The sequence below is a fragment of the Hyperolius riggenbachi genome, chromosome 10 (genome assembly GCF_040937935.1).
Source record: "Hyperolius riggenbachi isolate aHypRig1 chromosome 10, aHypRig1.pri, whole genome shotgun sequence".
Lineage (NCBI taxonomy): Eukaryota > Metazoa > Chordata > Amphibia > Anura > Hyperoliidae > Hyperolius > Hyperolius riggenbachi.
The window spans coordinates 39,966,259-39,982,183 of record NC_090655.1 but is presented as its reverse complement, the minus strand read 5'-3'; the positions used below and the strand labels follow the sequence as shown (position 1 = coordinate 39,982,183).

Below are 15,925 nucleotides of genomic sequence, written 5' to 3'. Positions count from 1 at the left end.
ACACATGAGAAGTGGAACGAAAATCATACATGATTCCAAACATTTTTTACAAATAAATAACTGCAAAGTGGGGTGTGGGTAATTATTCAGCCCCCTGAGTCAATACTTTGTAGAACCACCTTTTGCTGCAATTACAGCTGCCAGTCTTTTAGGGTATGTCTCTACCAGCTTTGCACATCTAGTCCACAAGAGGGGTGATGGTGGACAGTAAGTTTGCATAATCACTAGGGAGGAGGCCCCTGCCAGAGGTTTACAATCTAAAGGGCTTACAATCTATAGATAATTCTAATGTTGAGGAGGACAGGGCCGGATTTACCATAAGGCACTGCAGGCACGTGCCTACAGGCGCCTAATGCTGAGTCCCAAGTAGAGCGTGAATGAGAGGTTAGTCACCCAGCTCTTGACATTCCACTGACGAGATCTCCCTTCAGTCGGGGGCACCAATAGCTACTGAATACTGAGGGTACTTCTGGCTACCTAATACTAAGAGGCACCTGTTCCTACTTATGACAGGCAAGTAAAGTAAGAGAGAAATGAAAGCTAAGACAGCCAGCACACTTGTGGTGTGGTTTGGCTGGGATTTGTAGGTTCATTGAGGGCGAAGTCTAAGGTGCCAGGGCATCTGTGTCTATAGGCTCCTGTGAGGTAAATCCAGGCCTGGTTGAGGAGGTCCAGTAGGCTTGGTTCCCATTTAAGCGGACGTAAAATGGATATGGTAAGCACATCTGCTGTCCATTTTGCATCCACTCTGTGCCATTTGCTCTGCATCCACCCGCCGTCAGAAGCAATCGCCCCTCACCTCAGGGCCGGAGCTACCATAGGAAAAAAAGGGCAATTGCCCCAGGGCCCCAGAGCCTGTAGGGGCCCCCAAGGTGTCCCTCCCCCATCTTAACTGTTGCTCCCCAGGGACTCTGCAGAGTCTGTTAAGTTGGGAGTTGATTGGGGGAGGGTCAGCAGCCAGCTCAGGGGCCCAGGAGGGAAATTTGGCTGCAACAAAGGGCCTCTAATGACGCTTTTTGGTCGAGTATGTCTGTTGGGGGGCCGCCAGGCTAATTTTGCCCTAGGGCCCAATTGTTACTTGAACCGGCCCGGCCTCACCTATCCCGCCACCGATCACCGCCACTTGGTACCTCTATATTTAGCCAGAGGTGATAGGCGGCGGAATGTGTAGCCAGGGGGAGATGCAAGCACATTCGCAATGAGAGAGAATGGACAAAAAAAAGTCAGTTCTCCACTCAAGTGGGATCACAGCCTCTTTCTACTAATTATTTAACTGTAAAGGCTATAAAGACTTGTACACAGGCTAGAATAGAAAACATTTGGCTGCGACAATCGTTCTGCGGGGTCTCAGATAAGAATCTAATGATTGTATAGTTTTCCCAGTGAAGAACAAATGATGAATGAGTGCAATGTTGTTCTTATTTACCGTCGCCGCAGGATGACGCTCAATCATGCGTTGCCCATCATTCTATAATGATAATGATCATTACACATTCTATAAGACAGTTCACCATATTGCTCAGTGCTAGCTGAATACTGTGTCTTTATAATACTCGCTACTTGATGGGAAAAGTATAAAACAAGCGCTACCATTCACTTCAATAAGCAGCGCTTAAAGGGACACTTAAGTCAAACAAAAAAAAAAATGAGTTTTACTCACCTGGGGCTCTCAATAGCCCCCTGCAGCTGTCCGGTGCCCTCGCCGTCTCCCTCCGATCCTCCTGGCCCCGCCGGCAGCCACTTCCTGTTTCAGTGACAGGAGCTGACAGGCTGGGGACGCGAGTGATTCTTCGCGTTCCTGGCCACAATAGCGCCATCTATGCTGCTATAGAATATATATTATATACCATATAGCAGCATAGAGGGTGCTAATGTGTCTGGGAACGCGAAGAATCACTCGCGTCCCCAGCCTGTCAGCTTCTGTCACCGAAACAGGAAGTGGCTACCGGCGGGGCCAGGAGGATCGGAGGGAGACGGCGAGGGCACCGGACAGCTGCAGGGGGCTATTGGAAGCCCTAGGTGAGTGAAACTCATTTTTTTTGTTTGACTTAAGTGTCCCTTTAACAGATGAGCGTTGCGGCCCGTGGAAAACGAACCACATTCGCCTGTGTGAACCAGATGGGGGAATCCTCTGGGTTATTCAGAGGCTTCCCTCTGCTTAGTTGAGGACCCATTGGGGCACTTTTTCCACTATAGGTACACTTTAAAGGACCACTATCGTGAAAAAAGTAGGCAGTTAAAATCTGACAGAATCGACAGGTTTTGAGCCAGTCCATCCCCTCATGGGGGATTCTCAGGGTTTTCTTTGTCTTCAACAGCATTTCCTGAACAGCAGTTTAACTGTCAAAATAGCAAGATATCAGCCAGCCTCCCTACTCACTTGCACACTATTTTGTCAGTTACTTTGCAATTGCTGTTCAGGAAATGCTGTTGAAAACAAAGAAAACCCTGAGAATCCCCCATGAGGAGATGGACTGGCCCAAAACCTGTTGGTTTTGTCAGATTTTAACTGCCTACTTTTTTTTAATTTAAAGGACACCTGAAGTAAGATATGGAGGCTGACATATTTACTTTCTTTGAGGCTGGGTGCACACATAGCAGAAACGCTATGGGCCGTAACAAAAACGCGTATAAAACGCTGGTTTTGTTGCATATTATGCAGGAATGCTGCCAAAACGCACATAATAAAAGTCAATAGGAACGCAATGGTATGCGGTTTTCATGCGTTTCCCCCTCCCCCCAATTTTTTTACTTTATTTTCGCTTCCTGTTGTCTTCCAAGTGATTTGCATAAATGGAAATATAAAAACGCATGGAAACCGCATATGTGTTTTGTATATGCGAACCGCAAACGCACTAAAGGGAACCTTAACTGTGGGCCCCAAAAAAAATTCACTTACCTGGGGCTTTCCCAAGCCTCCTGCAGCCGTCCTGCGCCCGCGCCGGTCCTTCAGTGCCCTCCGGTCTCCCTCCGCGGCTGTTTCGTTTTTGGCCGACTGCCAGTCGTCCTCCGGCAAAGCGTCCTCTTCTTCCGCATTCCCCGCCGTAAAGAGCCGTAAAGCGCGTCCCGCTTAGTCCCGCCCCAGGTAAGTGAATTTTTTGGGGGGCCCACAGTTACTTTAAACAACATTAACATAAAACGCAACCTTTCATGTTATGTAATATTTGAACCCAGCCTGAAACAAAAGCGGTTGCCTGGCATCTTGGTGATCTCTTTGGCTGTAGCAGTGTGTGAATGACACACCTGAAACAAGCATGCAGATTTAGTCAGAGCACCTGATCTGCATGCTTGTACTATACAAAGTATATGGCTAAAAGTGGCATCAGCAGGACGCTAGGCAATGGGCTCTATTCTCAAAGACTTCCCGCATGCGGTAAAGTACATGCGGGAAGTTTGCACCCAAAATACCGTCAAGTTTGAATTCTCTAAATTTTCCGCATGTTTTTCCTACATGCGGAAAAAGTGTGGTAAAAGTGCGGGATTCATGCGGAAAAATTCCCGCAAAAGTCGGTACTTTCCGCAATAAAAGATCAATTCTCAAAAATGTTCAGGCACATAATTTCGCCGTTAATTACCGATTTTTTATCACCTACAAGTAGTAGGTGATATATTCCGCATCCCATTGACTTTAATGAAGTCAGGAGGCTGATGCTACGTACACACATGCGACAACGATCGTTCGTTGTCAGCGACGAACGATCTTTTAATTGACGGAAGAACGACCTAAGTAAAGTTAGTTGTAAAAAGTGTGTAACGATCACATCGTTAGAACGAACGTTACACTACTTAAAGCACTTAATGCGCATGTGCATAAAATTGTAAAGTTCCATGGAGAAATAGTGAAATGCGCATGTCCAGCCTGGTACGAACGACCGTTTCCAACGATGTACCACTTTTGCTAACGATCGTCGTTGGGAAAAATCCGCCAAGCTAGATCGTTCGTTTTGAACGATCTAGCTCGTCCGTCGTTCGACTTCATGGTCGTTGGCTGCTTTTTTTCAAACGATCGTCGTTTGAAATGATCGGGGAACGATCTTTTCAAACGACTATAGTCGCATGTGTGTACGCACCTTTAGGCCACATACAGACATCAGACCATAGTCTTTGGAAAATGAAAGATCACAGACCAATCTTACTACCCTTCCTGTAGTATAAGAGCCTATAAGAGCCATACTCTACACAGTCTTTTCTATGGAGCTGAACTCCACATCAGGAAAAAATCTATTGCAAGATGCTGCACACACAGATGCTGTACAGACACAAAAGATCAGTATCTGCAAAAGATCTGTTCCTGCCAAAAATCCATTCCTGCAAATTGCAATGATAGTCTATGAGATCTGCAGATCATCATACAGGCCTAGTGCACACCGGAGCGTTTCCGCTGCGGTTTGCGATCTGCTTGCGGGTGCGGATCCGCTAGGGTAATGTATTTCAATGGGCTGGTGCACACCAGAGCGGGAGGCGTTTTGCAGAAACGCATACTCCCGGGCTGCTGCAGATTTTGGATTGCGGATGCGTTTCTGCCTCAATGTTAAGTATAGGAAAAACGCAAACCGCTCTGAAAAACGGCACTTCAGAGCGGTTTGCCAGGCGTTTTTTGTTACAGTAGCTGTTCAGTAACAGCTTTACTGTAACAATACATGAAATCTACTACACCAAAACCGCTACACAAAACCGCAAAACGCTAGCTGAAACGCTACAGAAAAATAAGAAAAAGCGTTTCAAAATCTGCTAGCATTTTGCGGATCTGCTAGCGGTTTTTGGTGTGCACCAGGCCACACACATGATTTAACTGACATTCATCTGCAGATCAGATCCACCAGGATGGATTTTCAGATCTGCAGATCTGCAGATGAATGTCATTATTCATGCGGGAATCATGCGGTAAAAAGGTTGCATGAAAAAGTGTTTAAAAAAAAAAAGTTAAAGTCCAGCAAGCACAGCCCTTAAAGAGGAACTCCAGTGAAAATAATGTAGTAAAAAAAGTGCTTCATTTTTTACCATAATTATGTATAAATGATTTAGTCAGTGTTTGCTCATTGTAAAATCTTTCCTCTCCCAGATTCACATTCTGACATTTATTACATGGAGACATTGTTACTGTGGGCAGGTTATTTAGCTGTTTCTAGCTGCTCTGGCTGTTAGACAGCTAATAACAGCTGTTTCCTGTCTCTGAACATTGTTACATTGTGGCTGTTTGCCAGGAGTACCGCGGTCTTCAGAGGTTCTTGTGGGAGGGATTTCAGCACAAAATCAGTCACACAGCGCCCCCTGATGGTCTGTTTGTGAAAATCATTGTCTTTCTCATGTAAAATGGGGTATCAGCTACTGATTGGGAAAAAGTTCAATTCTTGGTTGGAGTTTCTCTTTAAAGGCTCATACACACATCAGACTATAGTCTTTGGAAACTGAAAGATCACAGACCAATCTTACCACCCTTCATGTAGTATGAGAGCCATACTCTACACAGTCTTTTCTATGGAGCTGAACTCCACATCAGAAAAAAAATCTTTGCACGATGCTGCACACACAGATGCTGTACAGACACAAAAGATCAGTATCTGCAAAAGATCTGTTCCTGCCAAAAATCCATTCCTGCAAATTTGCAATGATAGTCTATGAGATCTGCAGATCATCATACACACATGATTTAACTGACATTCATCTGCAGATCAAGCAATCATCCGCAGATCTGAAAATCCATCCTGGTGGATCTGATCTGCAGATGAATGTCAGTTAAATCATGTGTGTATGATGATCTGCAGATCTCATAGACTATCATTGCAATTTGCAGGAACGGATCTTTGGCAGGAACAGATCTTTTGCAGATACTGATCTTTTGTGTCTGTACAGCATCTGTGTGTGCAGCATCTTGCAAAGATTTTTTTTCTAATGTGGAGTTCAGCTCCATAGAAAAGACTGTGTAGAGTATGGCTCTTATACTACATGAAGGGTGGTAAGATTGGTCTGTGATCTTTCAGTTTCCAAAGACTATAGTCTGATGTGTGTATGAGCCTAAAGCTACGTACAGACATGCGATAACGATCGTTCGTAAGCAACGACGAACGATCAATTAAGGAGAGAAATGAAAAGGTCGTTAGTAAAGAGGTGTTGAAAGTGGCAAACGATCAGATCGTTTCCGAACGAACGATGCGGAAGTGACGAACGTATGATGCAGCGCATCTATTATGCTAAACGTTATTCAGATCAATGAACCCGGAACGAACGTCATTGTTAATGGCCAGTAGGAAAGAGGAAGTTGCGTACAGATATATATATATATATATATATATATATATATATATATATATATATACACACACACAGAGAGAGAGAGAGATATAGATAGATATATCTCTATCTATATACATCTATCTACATCTATATATACATATATATATATCTATATACATATATCTATATACATCTCTCTGTCTCTCTCTCTCTGTCTGCGCATGTACGGTACTTAACGAACGATCGTTTTTGTAACGATCAGCATACACACGTACTTTTGCTAACGATCGTCGTTACAAAAAATCCGCCAGGACGGATTTCCAGTTTGCAACGACTTCAGTCGCTGATCGTTACCCTTAACGATCGTTAGCGGTTATTTTGTAACGATCGTCGTTATAAACGATCGTTAGTCGTTCGTTACCAACGACTTTAGTCGCATGTCTGTATGCCCCTTTAAGCCTCCTGACTTCATTAAAGTCAATGGGATGCGGAATATATCACCTACTACTTGTCGGTGATAAAAAATCGGTAATTAACGGCGAAATGATGCGCCTGAACATTTTTGAGAATTGATCTTTTATTGCGGAAAGTACCGACTTTTGCGGAAATTTTTCCGCATGAATCTCGCACTTTTACCACACTTTTTCCGCATGCAGGAAAAACATGCGGAAAATTTAGAGAATTCAAACTTGACGGTATTTTGGGTGCAAACTTCCCGCATGTACTTTACCGCATGCGGGAAGTCTTTGAGAATAGAGCCCAATGTATGCTGTCAGCCTCCATATTCCCTCTCTCACCCTTCAGGTGTTGTCCCCTACGAACGCAACTTCTAGAGACACAGCTCAATTTTACAGCACAGTAATTAAAGTGAATTAGTTTGCTTTGTCCACCAGGGGCCGCTGCGGTACACGCTAGCACCACAGGAGGGATTGGCAGGTGCTGACGTCACGTTACCAGGTGACGGGAGAGACGCTGAGATTAGGGGAAATGCGGAAGATAGGGGGAACTGCGCATGCGCACCGGGGACGCTCTCAACATTTTCAAAGCCGCTGTAATAGCCGCGGAGCTGGCCGGGCTGTCGGGCAGGAAGAGGTGCTTGTGGTTTGTGCGGGGATGGAGGAGGCCGAGGAGGTAGAGGTGCCGCAGTATTACACTGAGGACGATGAGGAGGAAGAGGAGGAGGAGGGGGGAGAAGAAGATGGAGGAGGAGGGAAAGAGGTCTATGAATTCCAGCCTCTGCCAACCCTGCTGGAGGATGAGGTGAGCGCTGCACACATCTGATGGGGATTACTGACTGATCTCTGGGCCTCCCTCCCCCCCAGCCTACACATCTGGCAACCTGTGGCTCATTCCCCAGCAGGCCCAACCAATCAGAGCATGACCAGACCTGCTGGGATTTGTAGTCCCATCACTTCCCTAGTATTACGCATGCAGGCTGAGCTTGTGCTTTTCTCAGATGGTTTGTAGCCCTGTTGCTTTGCTTGTCAAATGTGACTCTTTCTTTCTTTTTTTTAAAGGGTTCTGTGGATCAGAAAAAAAAAAACTGACACTCATCTGGGGCTTCTATTGGCTCCCTGCAGTTGTAATGTCCCGCGCCGTCCGCCTACGATCCTCGGTTCCCATGCCGCTGGCACTGGTCTATTATTCGTCTAACAAGACAAATAATGCTCGCTCCTGCTCGCGTCTCCAGGAGCTTACTGCGCAGGCGCAGTACAAGGTTTTCTATAAGCTGCCAATGATGGAGCGAGCATGCGCATGTCTGCGCAGCCGCAGTTGATCATCTGGATCAATTGTACCGGGGTGGGGAACGGGTGATTGGAGGAGGACGGTGCGGGACATGACGGCTACAGGGGGCTCTGCTGTACAGTTTCTGCTCCACAGAACTCCTTTAAGAATGAGCAATTGTGCAAGCACCATGCAATTTCCCGTCAGATTGACAGGTCGAAACAATAACTTCTGGTCCGATCAGGTTTCCGATCGATTTTCCAATCACTTCAGTACTAAGTAAACCTGATACAGTAGTACCTGACTGAAATAATTGATTCAACTCTGACGGGAAGTTGCGTGGTGTGTACCAGGCATTAGGGAACCTCGCTAACCCCTTCTTATTTCAGGCATTCCAATCAAACTTGAATTGTTGTACAGTACTTTGATTTCCTTTAACTAGGCTGGCCACACTGGTATCTATTTCGTTTTCTGGCTGATTGATTCACTGTGGTTGTATTTTGTGGGGATCTGTTGCCGCTAACATGCCCGACTGATCAACTATCTGCTTATTTTAGACAGTTTATTGATCAAAAAGTGTGATTGAAAATTTCAGAAGATCCATCGAGTCAGCAGGCCCTTCAGATGTGTACATGACTGTGCTCTTAACTTGAGGCCCTTACAGTGGGGTAGCTAAGGAGCTATAGCCCTCAGTGCGAGTTTAAGGCCCCGTTCACACTTGCGTTTTGGCAAAAACGGACCGGATCCTGATCGGATCAGGACCTGATCCTGATTAGAACCGTACGGTTCCGATCCGGATCCGGTCCGTTTGTATCAGGCATGCATCAGGCTGCCATCCGGATCCGTGGGCAAAAAATAGTGAAATTAAAATAAAAAAATGTTGGGGTCAGCAGAAGGTGCACCTGGTGCATGTGTAGAATCAGGTCCCTCCGCTATAGGCCTCACCTCCACCTCCGACATTCTGCCAAACAGCTCCAGCACGTCTGTCACTGCTGCTCCACTCCAGACATGCTTGGCCCATGTGTCCCCATCCGAAATGGCCCCTTGGATACGCATAGGAAGTGGGGTAGAAGTCAGGTTTTTGTAGGCAGTGTGTTCTGTGCCTTCCGTTCCCCATTGGTTTCTGTGTTCCTGATGGTGCTGTCAGGCTCAGGTCCGGGTGCGTGGGCCGGAGATCCGGACCCAAAAAATAGCGTATGTTGGAAAAGTGTCCAGATCCGGTCTGGCTCCGTACTGTACGGAACGGACACATGTGAACGTCCGCATAGACTTTGCATTGCTATGCGGAACGTACGTTCCGTTTGTACAGTATACGGTCCGGATCAGATCAGGAAAATCCGGACAGGGAACGCTAATGTGAACCGGGCCTTACAAAAGGGCCCCCTTGAGAACTCTGTACAGAACAATTGATATTGAGCACCAAAAGCTGCCAAGAACATCCACAGTGTCAGAGATATGTAATCAGGGGAGAGGAACAGTTTGTTAATGATAACCACTATTCAAAGCACATAGAGGTGATAATTACTAACATAACACCAATAAAGAGCTAATACAGAAGCTGAAGGAGGGACCCTCTGGTCCAGTAGACTTGGCACTAGTCTAATTTAGGGGACCCAGTGGGAAACCTCATAGGGAACCGTTCTCCAATCACAGCACCCTACAGCACGAAGTGTTGTGATTGGCCGAACAATATGGGCGTAGTTTACTACAACTTATCTGAAACCTAAAAGTTCGACAGCGTGCAGTCCAGCCAATCACATTAAAGAATTTACCTATGAGGCTTCCTACTGGGTCCCCTAAACTAGAATAACGTCGTAGACGTTGTTCAACCAGAAATAATGTTTGTGGTCTTTGCAGGTGATAGTCTACTGTCTGTTCAGAAGTCATCCAAAGTTTGTGGTTCCAACAATCTGCCAAGTTGGATCTTGATAGCTAATCTCTATTGAACAGTGCTGATCAATGATCATTTCAGAGTTTTTTTTGCAAGTAGCATGCTCTTTGCAACTCAGAAGATTTGCATCCCATTGATCATACATACCATTGAAGTTCCCAGCAGTTGGTGTCAGCGGGATGCCTCCTGCCTTGTCCTCGGTTTCTGCTCTGAATAGGACAGAACATGTGGCTCAATATGATCCCAGCAGATAATTCAATTCACAGATCTCTGGATAACTTGTCACATGAAGCAATTATGAAAAGATAGTTTTGGGTGACCGTAATCTATTAGGTGCCCCATAGCTTAACACCAACCTTCCTTGACCTTCTTGTCTATCAGTTTTTATTAGTAGTTCCCTGTTGGGACAGTGAGTTCTGACAACCTCTTCAGTGCGGCGTGGTGTCCTAGCAGCGTAGAGGTGAATATCGCCCCTTCACATCTGAAGCAGCTTAATTAGATGGCGAGATACTGTACAGGAGTACTGTTTATAATGGGCAGGATTGCAGACTGTCACAGAATGGCGCTCGTTTAGCATTTATATTGCCCTGACGTGTTTTTCTGCGGTGCTATCATGGAATAGAGCACTGCAGAACGTTCCTGTCTTGATTGGATGCAGTACTTTTTGAAAACATTAGGAAGAAACTTTATCAGGCTGAATTTGACTCTTATGATGGGAATACACGGCTCGATTTTGAGCCATTTAGATGGCTCAATTGATCATTTCCGAAATTCCCGATGGATTCCGCACTCGATAATGCATAGGGAACAATGGGTAAAGATAAGAAAAATGAATGGAAGATAAGAAAATTGAGAGCGGAAAACGATCGGGTGCAAAATCGAGTGGCAAAAAACGTACCGTGTATTCCCAGCATTAAAAGCCAGATGCATCGGAACAGTGATACTGTCATTCAAGAGAGGCAGCTGACAAACTGATGTGCAATATTGAATGACTAAGCAAATCTGCTGGTATCCCCGGGGATCCCCAGTAAGGGTGAGTGAGCACAGTTTGGCGTGTGCGAGGAGGAGGCTACTGCAGAGAGTGCTAATTTACCTGCATGACGTCCTCTTGGGGCTCCATCCTCCAAACACTTCCTGTTTCATAGCAGGAAGTGTTGAGTGGATGGAGTGCCATAGCATGAGGACGTCAAGCAGGTAAATGACCCCTCTTATTGGCTGCGGCTCACTCCTCAGACATGAGTGGGATCACTTTCGCTTCTCGCAAAGCTGTGCTTATCCCTAATCCCCAGTTGGATTCTAGACGGGATCCAGCAATCCTGGACGGCGTTCATTTAAAAATTTGACATTAAAGGATACCCGAGGCGAGGGCAAGTAGTCCTGTTAAACTTGCATTGGGGATTCCTCCCACCGCATTGTGTCATCAGGTCCCTCACTGAGGTACCGATGGAAAGCACAGTGAGGGACTGGAAGAAGCCCCAGGTAAATTAACACACCTGAATTGAGAGGTATATGGAAGCTGCCACTGTCATATTTTTAAAGTAAACCAGAGACAAAGCATCCTCATGTATTTTACCATATATATCAGTGGGAACGTTAAGCCCCATCTACACCATACAATTTTTTTTGTCCGATTTGATTCAATCCGACATGTCCGATCGGGATTCGATTCAATCTGCCATTGTTTTGCAATGCGGATTGAATCGAATCAATGAATCGAATCGGACGAAAAATTGTATTGCGTAGATAGGGCTTTAGAGAAAACGCCTATCCTGCTCTGTTTCATCTTGCACTGCTCAGCCTGCTTGTTATCCGCCCTGGTAAAATCCCTGACTGAGCATTCAGTCTTGCTTTGCTCAGGAATCATTATAGCGGAGTTTGTCTTCTCTGATGTATTTTCAAGCCCAAGCTTGCCCCCTTGTGGCTCTGCTATAATGACTCAGCTATAATGATTCCTGAGCAAAGCCAGACTGAATGCTCAGTTGGGGATTTTATCAGGGGTGATAACAAGTAGGCTGAGCAGGGAAAGATGAAACGGAGAGCAGTGGTTCACTTTAAACCATACCACTTGCCTGATGTCCTGCTCATCTTTCAAGCATAGGTAGTGTCTGAATCACACACCTGAAATAGGCATGTGGGAAATCCAGTCCTACTTCAGTCAAACATCTAATATGCATATGCTTGTTCAGGGTCTACAGCTAAGCGTATTAGAGACGGAGGACCAGCAGCACAGCCAGGCAATCTGCATTGTTTTAAAGGAAACTTGGACAGCAGCGTTGGGTCCCCGGATTGACTCCTAGCTAGAGCACTATCTATACAGATTTGTAGGTTCTTCCTGTGTCTGTGTGGGTTTCCTCTGGGCACTCCAGTTTCCTCCCACATCCCAAAAACATACAGATAAGTCAATTGGCTTTCCACTAAATTGGCCCTAGACTACAACGGACGTATGATATGTTAAACCGTGTCAGAATCGTGGTAGTGGAGATAGAACCGGAATAGCATTGCGATTCCATTTCTTAGTGAAAAACACAGCCCTCAAACAAGATAGTCCATTTCAGCCCATAGAAAGGAATAACAAGTAGACATGGTGAATGATTTGTTAATAATTCTACATCGAGTGGCAGGTCTGTGGAGTCGAGGAGTCAGTCGGAACAATTTTGGGTACCTGGAGTCGGAGTCAGTGGTTTCATAAACTTCGGAATTCGGGTGATTTTTGTACCAACTCCACAGCCCTGCTGAGTGGCCCAAAAATTAGAGACATTTTCTAATGACGAGTTGGTCCACCTTTTAGTTCTGATCACAGCCGATATTGTTCTTGGCATGGCTTCAACAAGATGCTGATACGGTTGCTGAGGAATGTTGGCCCATGCTGACATAATGGCAGCTCTATGTTGGGTCAGATTGGATGGTGGCGTTTCCAAGTTTTGAAGTGATCTTTCAACTTCCTCCCACAAATGCTTAATAAGGTTAAGGTCCGGGCACTGATCTGGCTATGGAAGCAGGTTAAACTCTGATTGATGTTCCTCAAACCAATTTGAGACTGATGGAGCACGGTGGCAAGGGCCCACAACAGGCGTCTTTTCTTATTTTTCTGTGATACCAAAGTTACTCTTGATGCTTTTCTGCTGCTAAATCCCATCCTTTGCTTTTTGTTGTGCATGGGGATATGCTTTGTGATGCACCTGCATTGAATTCAGCTGTAATTTTTGGGAGTTTTTGCCCTTCTGTTTCTCTGGACTATGCGTGCTACTCGCCTTTCACTAGTTTACCAGCCTTTCTCAACCAGAATAGTCCATATAGCTTAAAGGGAACCAGAGGCCCCAGAAAAAAGATTCTATACATACCTGGGGCTTCCTCCAGCCCCATACGCACGGATCGCTCCCACGCCGCCGTCCTCCGCTTCCTGTATCCGGCGGTACCAGGTCCCGTAGTTTCGGCCAGTCAGCGGCAGCACACGGCCAATTGTCCGCATCACAGGGGCTCCCGGCATACCCTTACGCGTGCGGCTGCATTCTGCGCAGCCGCACACGTAAGGGTATTGAGGGAGCCCCCTGCTCATGCGGACAATTGGCCGCGTCCGCCGGAAGTGATGGGACCCGGTACCGGCAGATCCAGGAAGCGGAGGACGGCGGCGTGGGAGCGATCCGTGCGTATGGGGCTGGAGGAAGCACCAGGTATGTATAGAATCTTTTTTTTCTGGGCCCTCTGGTTCCCTTTAAAGGGAAGATCCGCGCATGATATAAAAAACAAACCTGGGGCTTCTTCCAGCTCCTGACAGTCGATTGGTGCCCTCGCCGCAGCTCCTCTCCCTCCCGGCGTCCAGCGATGAAGAAGCCGACCTCACCAGGTCGGCTTCCAGGTCGGCTTCCGTGCGCTCCATGGCGGGGGGTCACGTGGTGTAAATGACGTCATCTAGTCTCTACTGCGCAGGCGTTCTGTGCCTGCGCAGTACAGACCCGATGACGTCCCTACACCACGTGACCCCCCCGCTGTGGAGCGCACGGAAGCCGACCTGGTGAGGTCGGCTTCTTCATCGCTGGACGCCGGGAGGGAGAGGAGCTGCGGCGAGGGCACCAAACGACTGCCAGGAGCTGGAAGAAGCCCCAGGTAAGTGTAGTTTGTTTTTTATATTGCGCACGAACCTTCCTTTTTAAATTTTTTGTTTTTTTTGTTTTGTTTCTCAACTGCCACTCTTCAAACACCTGAGATACCGTTTCAGAGATGCTAGCACCAGCTCTTCTTGCACTAACAATCATCCCTCTTTCAAAGTCACTTGAAGGGGCACTATGGTGAAAAATTGTGAAATTTAAAATCTGTGCAAACATACAAATAAGAAGTATGTTTTTCCGGGAGTAAAATGAGCCATAAATTACTTTTCTCTTATGTTGCTGTTACTTACAGTAGGTAGTACAAATCTGACAGAAGCGACAGGTTTTGGACTAGTCCATCTCTTCATAGGGGATTCTCAGGGATTTATTTATTTTCAAAAGCACAAAAAACTGTAGCGAACAGGGACGCTGGCCAGCATCATTGTTTTCACTCCTTTTTAGGGAATATCTTTATAAAGAATAAAAGCCTGGCTGAGAATCCCCCATGAAGAGATGGACTAGTCCAAAACCTGTCGCTTCTTTCAGATTTCTACTACCTATTGTAAGTGACAGCAACATAGGAGAAAATTAATTTATGACTCATTTTACTCAGGAAAAAATGTACTTCTTATTTGTCTCTGTTTGCACATATTTTAAATGTAAAATTTTTTCGCCACAGTGCCCCTTTAAATCTTTCCTCTTACCCATTTTGACATTAACTTCCATGATAACTACGTCATTCAAAGCTGAGCGGTCCTTATATAAGTAACTCTGCAGCGTAATGTCGCTGTTAGGCCTGGGACCCACTACTAAGAGCAAATCGCTATTGCAATCGCTAGTGATTTATGGTAGTGCTTTGTAAGCGATTTCCCCACTCCTATACAATACATTAGAATGGAAACACTCCCAAAATGCTGTATGTCCTGCAATTGCGATTCATCTAATCGCAATCGCTCCAGTGGAATCAGTCCCATCCACTTACATTGGCAGAGCATTTTAGGAAATCGCTAGCGATTGAAGGCGATCCCAAAACGCTGCCAAAACATTCCAGTGGGTCCCAGCCCTAACTGGTTTACTTTCAAATAAGGAGTGTCTCATTTTTTGCCGCTCAGTGTAGCTTTCATGCAAATTGAATGCAACTTGTAACTTCGTCAGTCAGCACTCACAGGAAGTGCATTTGACTGTCCCAATTATTAGCATGTTACTGACTGTCTCTAACAGCATGGAGAGGATTATTACTGTTATCATTTTATAGCGCCAGCATATTCCGTAGCGCTGTATCTAGTACAAAACAAACATTGGGGAACATGGATACATGAGAAGCTCAAAACACTGTACAATGATGATATCCAGCAATTCAAGTACAAATACATACATAGTTAAAGAGGAACGCCAGCCTAAACAAACATACTGGCCTCAATCCACAGAGCATTATCAAACGTTTATCAAACACTTTATCAAACGTTTGATAATTTACCTCATGGGTAAAATCTCATTTTAAATTCACTAAGGTGTTATAGATTTATCGAATGTTTTACCGATAAAACGTTCAACAAATATATAACACCTTAGTGAGATTTTACCCATCAGGTAAATTATCAAACGTTTGATAAAGTGTTTGATAAACGTTTGATAATGCTCCGTGAATTGAGGCCACTGTCATTAAAGTGGACCCAAATTAAAAATACAAGATTTCCAAAATAAAATTTATTTTCAAAATTTATAATCATAAATAGCAGCCTTTTTTCAGCTGCATGATGACAAATATAAAATATTTTACATTTATTGGAGAAACCCTTCCCTTCCTTTCAAATTGCCGGGACAAAATCTGGCAAACTGGTGGAGTAGGAGGTGTCCAGCAAAGGAGGAATTGCTAATGGCTGCCACCTGTATAACCCTAGTTATAAAAAGAGAGGGGTGAAAAGCATGCACTGAAATGCACATAGCGCAAAGGTGTACAGAGGCGCCGGAAGGATAAAAATAACTAAAA

At 45.4% G+C, this 15,925-nt stretch overlaps 1 protein-coding gene across 1 annotated transcript in view; it reads left to right on the top strand.

The window, feature by feature from the left end:
* Window positions 1–7,221: 7,221 nt before the first annotated feature.
* The window catches only part of KNDC1 (kinase non-catalytic C-lobe domain containing 1), a 214,508-nt gene continuing 205,804 nt past the window's right edge, over window positions 7,222–15,925 (top strand). The window contains exon 1 of the mRNA XM_068258601.1: window positions 7,222–7,494. Within this exon, the coding sequence (XP_068114702.1) occupies window positions 7,222–7,494 (273 nt within the window). The remainder of the gene's footprint in view (window positions 7,495–15,925) is intronic.